This window comes from Mesoplodon densirostris, chromosome 2 (assembly GCF_025265405.1).
Source record: "Mesoplodon densirostris isolate mMesDen1 chromosome 2, mMesDen1 primary haplotype, whole genome shotgun sequence".
NCBI lineage: Eukaryota > Metazoa > Chordata > Mammalia > Artiodactyla > Ziphiidae > Mesoplodon > Mesoplodon densirostris.
Genome location: NC_082662.1, coordinates 193,098,725 through 193,108,192, shown reverse-complemented (window position 1 = coordinate 193,108,192; position 9,468 = coordinate 193,098,725). Strand labels below are relative to the sequence as shown.

General features: G+C 52.7%; 1 protein-coding gene across 2 annotated transcripts; it reads left to right on the top strand.

Moving 5' to 3' along the window:
- Nucleotides 1-3,308: 3,308 nt before the first annotated feature.
- Nucleotides 3,309-8,456, top strand: LOC132484672 (NADH-cytochrome b5 reductase 1). 2 transcript variants are annotated; one of them, XM_060091529.1, is made up of 9 exons: nt 3,309-3,387; nt 3,695-3,844; nt 3,959-4,031; nt 4,550-4,656; nt 4,898-5,027; nt 5,698-5,781; nt 6,660-6,745; nt 7,218-7,317; nt 7,647-8,456. In XM_060091529.1, exons 1-9 carry the CDS (start codon nt 3,373-3,375, stop codon nt 7,817-7,819), a joined length of 918 nt encoding a protein of 305 aa, XP_059947512.1. In that variant the 5' UTR covers nt 3,309-3,372; the 3' UTR covers nt 7,820-8,456. The 2 variants fall into 2 exon arrangements, with proteins under 2 accessions (XP_059947512.1, XP_059947511.1); XM_060091528.1 differs by having other exon boundaries at nt 3,332-3,450.
- Nucleotides 8,457-9,468: the final 1,012 nt, after the last annotated feature.

Genomic DNA, 9,468 nt, shown 5'->3' with positions numbered 1-9,468 from the left:
CAGAGGGTGAGCATGGGTGCAAGAAGTTACTACCCAGGCTGGGGTGGGGTGCAGAGTCTGAGGGTAACACAGGTAGAAAAGGCTTTTGTCCTATCCTGGGTTTTTGAGGTATGGAAATTCACAGGTCACTACCTTCATTTCAAAATGAATGAACGCACTATTCAATTTTTTAAAACAGACACGTAAACATGAGTTATAAGAAATTTCAAACTGTCACAAATCAAATAGGATACTATGAAAAATTAAATAATATGATTTAAGAATGAAGTGGAGAGATTGTCCAAGATGGTGGCATAGAATGACCCAGAGCTTGATGCCTCTCATGGGCACACCAAAGTCACAACTATTTACAGAACAGCAATTCATGAAAAAGGATGGGACCTACCATAAAACCTCTTCTACAGCTAAAGACATAAAAAGACACCACAACAAGACAGGGAGGAAGGGCAAAATCTCAGCAGAGTCAAGACCCATCCCCCAAGGTGGGTGGCCCACAAATGGGAGAATGATTACAATTTCTGAGGTGCACCCAGGTAGCAAGGGGTATGAACCCAACATCAGGCTCCCAAGCCCAGGGATCCTGTGCTGGGAAGAAGAGTCTGTAGAAAGTTGGGCTTTGCAGACCAGTCGGGCTTGTTTTCCAGAGAGCCAGAGGACTGTGGGAAGTGGAGATTCCACTCTTAAAAGATGCCCACAAAATCCCACATGCTGCGGGAATCACAACAGAAGCAGTAATTTGAAAGGATCCCGGGTCACACCTACCTCCTGATCTTGGAGTCTCCCGGAGAGGGAGGAGGCATCTACAGCTCACCCTCAGGACACAGACAGTGGCAGCAGCCATTTCTGGGAGCACCATTTGTTGAAAAGACTACCCTTTCTACTTTGAAAAGTCTTGGCAACTTGTCAAAAATCATTTGGCCATATATCAGTCACCTCCACATTATTTGAGGCCAAAACCCAAGTCTTACCTACTGTGGAAGTTTCTCCCTCCAGTCACTTTGCTCAAAGGGGAAGCCGAGCAGAAAGTCACCTAAGAGAAAAATCAGTGCTACACAGAGACAACCAATGTCCTTCAGAGTCACATATTTAGTTGTTTTAATCAGAAGAGTTTTTACAGGGTTCATAGTCAGACAAACCACCAGTAACAGAATCTTCTGTAGTTTCTTTATTTGTAATTACATTGAGTAGAAATGTGTAGATTTTTTTTGCATTAACTAATAATTTTGTAGTGAATCTATTGTATTGAAGCCTGAGTATTTTCATTTAATGGTTGTGTCTTGAAGATCTTTTCAAGTCGGACATAAAATTTTTTTATAATAGTCATCTAGGTAATTTGAAACTTCTCAGTGAAGACGACTAGAACAGCTGAACAAAATATATATAGCTTCTGACTGAGAGCCATAGCAAAATAACAAGGTAAAGAAGAATTACCAGGCCAACGCAAAAAATGTTTTTGTCAGCTGAAAAAGCTCTTATTGGAATTTTCAAATGGAAACCTCACCCTAAGACTTTGCTTTCATTTTACTGGTCCACACAAAAGGCATGGAACATGGGAATTTTTATCTTTCTTAGACGTATACATGACTGAGAAGGGTGCTTGTCTCAGGAGGCTGGAATTAGGGGGCTCTTCTGAGCCTGGAGCTTCACCACGCACTGTCCGGTGTGGTGAAGACCATTCTGAGCTGGCCTGGAACGTGGCTGGATGGTGGTGGATGGGGCCCCGTGCAGGCCTGGGCAGGAATCAGGTCACTTCTCTGGTGGGCAGGCTGGAGGTCAGTGCTCGTCACCTGAGCAGTGTCCTTTGGGTCACTTGGGGGTATCTCTCTGTGTCCAAATCCAGACTGGAGAGTCTGGACGGCCTCCCAGAACAGTCTCTGAGTACTTTTCTGTGGGTCTGTAAGGGGCTGTGTATCAGCTTATTTGAGGGATTCTGGCAATCCTGGATGAGGATCTACTACCTGTTTTTGTAAGTAAAATTTTATTAGAATGTAGTAACTTTTATTCATTTACGTATTATCTATAGCTGCTTTCATGCTACAATAGCAAAGCAGAATAATTGCTACACACGTCGTATGCCACCAAAATATTTACCATCTGACCCAAACAGAAAAAGGTTGCCAACCCAGACACACACAGAGCGAACACCATGTGAACGCACAGTGAGAAGAAGATGGGCATCTACAGGCTAGGGAGAGAGGCCTCAGGAGAAATCAAGAGCAAACATCAGGGTTTCCCTGGTGGCGCAGTGGTTGAGAGTCTGCCTGCCGATGCAGGAGACACGGGTTCGTGCCCCGGTCTGGGAAGATCCCACATGCCGCGGAGCGGCTGGGCCCGTGAGCCATGGCCGCTGAGCCTGCGTGTCTGGAGCCTGTGCTCCGCAACAAGAGAGGCCCGCGCACCGCAAAAAAAAAAAAAAAAAAAAAGAGCAAACGTCAACCCGGCTGGGAACTGGGTATGAGAGGGAATGGGCATCTCGGCCGATGTGTGGCTCCTGGCCCTCAGCATCTGTTACCGTCTCCTCCTGTCCCCCGCCTCTGCTGCCAGCAGGGCTCAGCTCGAATCTCTAACCGAGCATCATCACTGTCTGCAGAGAGTCATTGGAGCAGCTGATATCTGTTGAGTGTTTTGTTCTATGACAGGCCACATGTTAAGCACATTACACGTCTCATAGCACTTATCTATCTGCAGACAGGAATCAGAAAAAAGTTGAGAAAGTCGTCCAGGTTCTGATTCAGTCCAGTCTGCCCCCAAAGCCAGGTCGTTGGCCCCGGGGGCTGGAGAACCCAGATCCAGATGAGAAGCTTGATCTGGACCCAAAAGGAGCTCCTGAATGAGCCTGATGGCATGAGGACCTGGCCATGTGAGCAAAACCAGTCACGGAAGCAGGAAATGAAGATGCCACTGTCATTCCCGAGGAGACTTGGCCAGGCTGTGAATCCTCTGGTTGAAAGTCTGCCCTTTGAAGAACTAACGTGACAACACAATGATCAGTTTCAGGCCCTCCTGCTCTACTTTGAGCCCGTCTCTCTCCGAACGCCAGATTCCTCCCTGCTAAGCAATTTGCAGACTTGGAGATTTCCAGTTTCAGCTTGGTGTGGTTCTACGTTTGACAGGACTCCCTCCCTGTTCGACGCTAAGCGGTCTACGTAGCAGGGACAGAAGGCTGGGGAGGAGGGTCTGGAGCTGCAGCCCCTCCTTGTACGAGTACCTGGGAGCCGAGTCCGGAGGAAAGGGGTGGGGCGCGGAGTGACTCCGCCCCTACCGGGCCCCGCCCAGTCAGCCCCGCCCCTCCTGGCCCCGCCTCCTGCCCGCCCCGCGGCGCATTGTGGGATCTGGGCGCTGGCTGCGAGGTGGAGGACGCGGCTCTTGAAGATGGGGTTGCAGCCGGTGAGACCCTCGCTCCGTATCCCGCACCAGGGGACTCCGCCCCTTCTGGTTCCCCGCACTCAGGTCCGGACCAGGGGGTCTCACCGACGACCCCGCCCCGCAGGGCTTTACACCCGCCCTGGATGCCGGGGTCCCGGTACCGCACGCTAGGGCTGGGGACCCCACCCAGGCTGCCCCCTGAGTTCGGCTTGCTCCTGCGCCGGAGTTCGGGGTCGCCACCCGGGGGGCAAGTCGTAGGGGCCCGTCACCGCCCACGCCCTGGGCTCTATCCCCGGCGCGACGGTCACGCTGCCCCCTCTGCCCGCAGAGCCCAGTCCTGCTGGCCTCCCTGGGGGTGGGGCTGCTGACTCTGCTCGGCCTGGCTCTGGGCTCCTACCTGGTGCGGAGGTCCCGCCGGCCGCGGATCACGCTCCTGGACCCCAATGAGAAGTACCTGCTGCGACTGCTAGACAAGACAGTGAGTTGTGGAGTAGCGGAGGGGACCGGAGTTCCGCTCGGCTGTGGTAGGGATGCCCCGGGGAGTTGGCGACACCAGACCTGCCTGGTGAGACGCTTGTCATCCATCCTCCAGACCGTGAACCACAACACCAAGAGGTTCCGCTTTGCCCTGCCCACCGCCCACCACGTTCTGGGGCTGCCTGTGGGTAAGAACTGCGGCGTGGGCTCCTTTCCCTGGTATTCTAATAGGGTGAGCCCCCTTCTGGGGTCTCCTGAAACGCGCTGCTTCAGCCTAGTGCCTCCCCACTCCATCACCCTTTCCCCACCAGGCTGCGTATCCTGCAGGCTGTGAGGTGCCCTGGGCCACTCTAGGGTGTGGCTTCTGTGCCCCCAGACATCTTCGACACTCAGCAGTCCTCCCTCCTTCCTGCAGGATTTGCTTATATCCCCGCTGAGCAAGCACTAATCTTTTCCCCATTGCCCAGACCCTCAACTCACTACTAAGGTCCTGGCAGTCATTGATAAGAATCTCAGCAGAGGGTAGTTTATGAGGGACCCAGCTGGGGGCTCAAAGGGGTGAATCCTCCCTGCCTGGTAGCTCACTGGGACCCCAGCACGGAGCAAGATGCTTCTGTCCTCTCAAACCTCCCAGATTATTTTGAAAGGTAACAGGAATGCAGCACCTCCACAGGAGCCCTTATGTAGCTCTTCACGTGGCCCCCAGGCAAACATGTCTACCTGTCTGCCCGGATCGATGGCAGCCTGGTCATCAGGCCGTACACTCCCGTCACCAGCGATGAGGACCGAGGCTATGTGGACCTTGTCATCAAGGTAAGAAGGTCGGAAGGAGCCCCAGGAGCCCCTTATCCCCCTCCCTCTGGGATCTGTAGAAACTTCCAAGATGTGTTTGATAGGAGGAGATGCGTGTCCTTTGCGGACGTGAGGAAAGCGTGCGGAATGGGAAGAGAGAGCGTGTGTGTCGTCCCTGCCCTGCTTCGGGCAGGTTCAGTCAACAGGGGGCCCAGAAACCAGGGACATTCCAAACAAAGTACTTTCCATTCTGTCTTATCAGGTCTACCTCAAGGGTGTGCACCCCAAATTTCCTGAGGGGGGAAAGATGTCTCAGTACCTGGATAGCCTGAAGACTGGGGACGTGGTGGAGTTTCGGGGGCCAAGTGGGTTGCTCACTTACGCTGGGAAAGGTAATGGCCTGGCTCCCACGTCTCCGGTGCCCGGCGTCCTCTCCACACAGTGTGGTTCTGTGTGTCCATGTGTGTGTGTGCACGTGGGTGAGAGCCAGCTGCCCCTCCTGTAAACACAGCCGTGACATTATAGAAAGGCGTGTTCCTCAGCCCCTCTTGACACAGGGATCAGTTCTCCATCCACATGAAGTCACCCACCGTGACAGCCCTGGAGATGACTAATGCAAACGCGGGCCTCTCTTTCTCTCCCTCAGAGAGTCGCCCCTCAGGCCGAGCTATGCAGAGAGCCGGAGGTTACGTTCAGCCCTTCCAGTGGGAACAGCTGGGTGCATTATCAAGCCTGAGAGCTGCTCTGTGCCACTTGGGAAAATAGATTCCCACCTGGCCTCACGCCTGTCGCCCTGAGCAGGGAGTGACCCTCTGTGGGAGTCAGCTGATGACTCACTGTGTGTTCCTAAACTGACTCGTAGCTCATAATATGGGACAGACAGTCCCGGCCCCACTGTCCCTCAAGTGTCTTGTTCTCAGGGCTGGCGCAACACCCAAGCTCCAGGATCAGATTCCACAGCAGCTGCAGAACTGGCCTGGGGCGAATTTTCGATTCTGCATTTGTTTTCTTATTTCCCTGAATTGACTGTTCTTTCACCCATCTCTCCACTCGACTTCTCAGGGATGTTTAGCATTCAGCCCAACAAAAAGTCTCCACCAGAACCGCGAGTGGCCAGGAAACTGGGAATGATTGCCGGCGGCACAGGTGCTTGTCCCCTGCTCCCTCCCACCATTGTGACTTGCCGTGGCAGCTTCCAGGTGACCCTCAGGAGGTTTGGTAATCATGGCCAAACTTAATCAGGGGATTCCCAGCAATGCCTAGAGCTCCCCAGTTGCTGCAAAACAAAATTATAATCAGGTAGAAGCCCTCCAAAATCTATTTCAACTGACAGAATGAGAGAAACAAATCATGTGGGCTCTCCCGAGACCTCAGATGGAATGAACCTAATAAATTTTAGGTGAGAACAGAGAAGCAGCTAAGAATAGGACAGTCGAGAAGATAGAAAATTAACATTGGACATTTGCCTATGTTAGACACTGTGCTAGACTCTTTATATGTGTCTATGACATAGGTACAAGCCTTCCCATTTTACGGATGGGAACACGGAGGTTCAGAGAGGTTGAATCGTTTCCACATGGGTAGAGGCAGGGTTAGTGTGCAGCTCTGCTCAGTTCCAAAGCACTTGCACTTAACCTGCATGTCCAGGGCTCCAGGCATCTCAGCACTGAATCAGTAGGTACCTGCAGTCATCTGTGATACTGGAGCCTTAGCCTCCAAGGGACTTCCAGAGAGTCTTGGATTGGTTCCTTAGAAGGATTTCAGCAATATGAATTTATGTGAATTTTGAGCACGTGACCACAATTCACCTACCAGATGTGAATTTTAGTGAGTTTGGGGAAAAGGGCCTATCCTGCAGAAATGTAGGTGCTGTGAAGACCCAGGGGGAGGATAGAGAATTAGGACACAAAGGAAAACAGAGTGAAGGGGTGAGTGAGTAGAATTAAGATGAAAGGGTTGGGCAGCTAAGGAGCAGGGACGGGGAGGGTGGCCACCGCATCTCACCGTGGGGCATCTGTGTGCAGGAATCACCCCAATGCTGCAGCTGATCCAGGCCATCCTGAAAGACCCAGAAGATCCAACCCAGTGCTTTCTGCTTTTTGCCAACCAGGTTGCGTTGCTTTTCTCAGTCCTGGGACTTCAGAGTTACTGTGTGGGGAGAGGTATGGTACCAGCGGGCAAAACTAGCCCAGTGTCTGGCTCAGCCTCTGGCCAAGGCCTCCCTGTGGGTAGAGGGTCCTCTTCCACAATAAGGAGGACAGGGCACTGAGCCATATTCCCTCCCTGGCCCGCAAGGAGAGAAGAAAGGAAAACATTTAAGGAGTCTAGTCCTGAGTATAGAAACTTGCTCCTTGAGTCTCCGTTGTTAAATATTCTGTCTTTATTCCTTCATATTGTGTAAATAAAGGCTGTTCCCCTCTCCCTCCCCTCATCCTAACTGCCTAAAACCCTTGCTTATTCCCTAGAACTTCAGTTTTCTTTTTCTTTCCTGGTTGGAAAGTTGTTACAGCAGAGACCTTTCTATGTTGTTATGCTTAGGAACCTGAGAAGGTTCCTAAAGACTTTGCTTCTCTTCCTTTCAGACTGAAAAGGACATAATCTTACGGGAGGACCTAGAGGAGCTGCAGGCCCGACACCCCGACCGCTTTACGCTCCGGTTCACTCTGGATCTCCCCCCAGAAGGTACCCTCCCCATTTCTGGACATCCCCAGATCAGGGCCTCGCCCGTCTGTGGGTTCTGGTTTCAGTGAAACCGACCCTGCCCGACACTGCCAGACTCTGAGCTCACGGACACAGTGGTGTCCTGGACTCTGTCCCGCGGTTCCTGTTTACCGGGTGGGTGCAGGGCTGGCCGCGCCGCTGAAGCAGGCTGAGTAGACCCGTCCAGCTGCCGCTACAGCTCTGTACCCTCTCAGGAGCCTTTCTGGACTACCACCCCCCAACCCCGGCCCCGCGCTGCTCCCCACTGCCAGCATGGATCTGGAGTGTCATTCTTTCCTCTCCCCACGCAGATTGGGCCTACAGCAAGGGCTTTGTGTCTGCCGACATGATCCGGGAGCACCTGCCCGCCCCAGGGGAGGATGTGCTGCTGCTGCTCTGTGGGCCACCCCCGATGGTGCAGCTGGCCTGCCACCCCAACTTGGACAAACTGGGCTACTCGCAAAAGATGCGATTTACCTACTGAGCATCCCCTCACTTCCCTGGTCCCGCTGCCGGCATTCGCCCCCAGTCAGCCCTCAAATGCTCTAAGCCCTAGGTGCCCTTCCCGACAGTGTCAGCCTTTTTGTCTTTCTCCGGAGCTGGAATCTGGATGGTCCCTGTGGGAACAGCATCCTTATAGCCGTGGAAGAGGGCCAAAGCCGAGTCATTCCCTGGAAGGCTCCCCAGTCTCCCTGTGGTGAAACATCCAGGTCAGGCTCAAGGAGCAGACTCTTCCACGGGTCAGAAAGAAGGGAGCGTGTACATTTGTTCCAAGACCGGCCAGTTCCTTCGTGGCGTCACAGTCTTCTTTGTGTCTCTGGTTAAAGAGCAACCTGTTTGATGGGTTTGATTTAATATTTGGTGCTTAACCCATAGCAGGCTGTGTGTGCGGTGGGGGGTGCAGACTTAGAAAGCTAATCTTTTAGAGGCAACAGGAGAGGAGGAGATGGTCTCTTCAGGCCTCAGAGAAAGGGATCTGAAAGACGTGTTTGTGTGTCTGTCTCCCTCTGCCCCTGCCGAGGCTGGAGGGAAAGGGCTCCCCACGATCTAAGACTGTTACTGTGACAGAAACCTCTGGCTTATGCAAATAAATGGGGCTAAGGCCCTTGTGTTCTACCGAAGAGGTGGTTGTGTCTGCGGTCCTTGTTTCCAAGGCTTTTCATGCCTGAGAATCTTGGGAGGAAGGGTTTCCCAGCACAGAATTCCCCCCGGGTCTTCCAAAGAACCTTTGAGCGGTTGTACCCTGTGCTGAAATGTGAGCGGCCACCAAACTCCACACTCATCTTAGCAGCTGTCTCTGCAGAGCCAGAAGCCCAGCTTCTCCCTGGAGAACTTTTAAGGTGGAGGAAGGAGAATACAAGTGAGAGGGAAGCTTTTGGAGCCCAGGTACCCCTCACAGTGGTCCTTGGTTTGGCCACTCCTTCCCTCCTTCCTTCCCTTGGCCCTTTCTTCACTGCATTTATCCTTCAGGGTACCTGGCAAATAAGTCAAAGTATTGTCTTTCTATTTGGAAGAGAAGCCTTGTCCTTTCAAAAGTAACCTGACACCACCAGCCCTAGCCGGACTGGTTGGTGCCTGGACAGAGTTGGCCCCCAGGTACATCTGTCCTGACCGCCCTTCTCCTGCTCCAACAGCCTGGCCCAGTCCACTCCCTCCCAGCGTCACACCAGGGCCACCTCTTCAGATCTCCTGTTAGTCACAGTGGAACAGAACCATGCATCAGGTCAGGAGGAAGGTCGGCATTGTTTTTCTGCATGGAACTGTATACTGCTGCCCCTGGGGCCCCTGGAAGAAAGGCTTGTGGACGCTCCCCAGGGTAGAACCATCACTAAATTGTGTTACTGGTATTCCATCAGACATGTCTTGATCAGCTGGCGTGTGTGTGTACTGGGCTCTGTGAGACACACTCGGCTACCTCACCTCCAAAAAGGAAAATCTTGCCTAGGGTTGTTGGGCTCACACGGTGAAGCAGCCCGGCAAAGAGAATTTCCCACACAGAAGCTCATTCCTTGTCTCGCACGGGTTCCTGCCTTATCCACTCAGTATACAAACATTAAGGACCTGCCACATGCCAAGCACTGTGCTAGGTCCTGAGGATTCAACCATGACCAAGACTGTTCTTAGACCCCAAAC

Excerpts from the sequence above, each read along its gene's own strand:
- LOC132484672 (XM_060091528.1), top strand. The coding sequence starts at position 3,373 with ATGGGGTTGCAGCCGGTGAGACCCTCGCTCCGTATCCCGCACCAGGGG. Across the intron at positions 3,451-3,694 it reads TTCTGGTTCCCCGCACTCAG|AGCCCAGTCCTGCTGGCCTC; the intron begins GTCCGGACCAGG and ends CTCTGCCCGCAG. Across the intron at positions 4,032-4,549 it reads CGTTCTGGGGCTGCCTGTGG|GCAAACATGTCTACCTGTCT; the intron begins GTAAGAACTGCG and ends CGTGGCCCCCAG.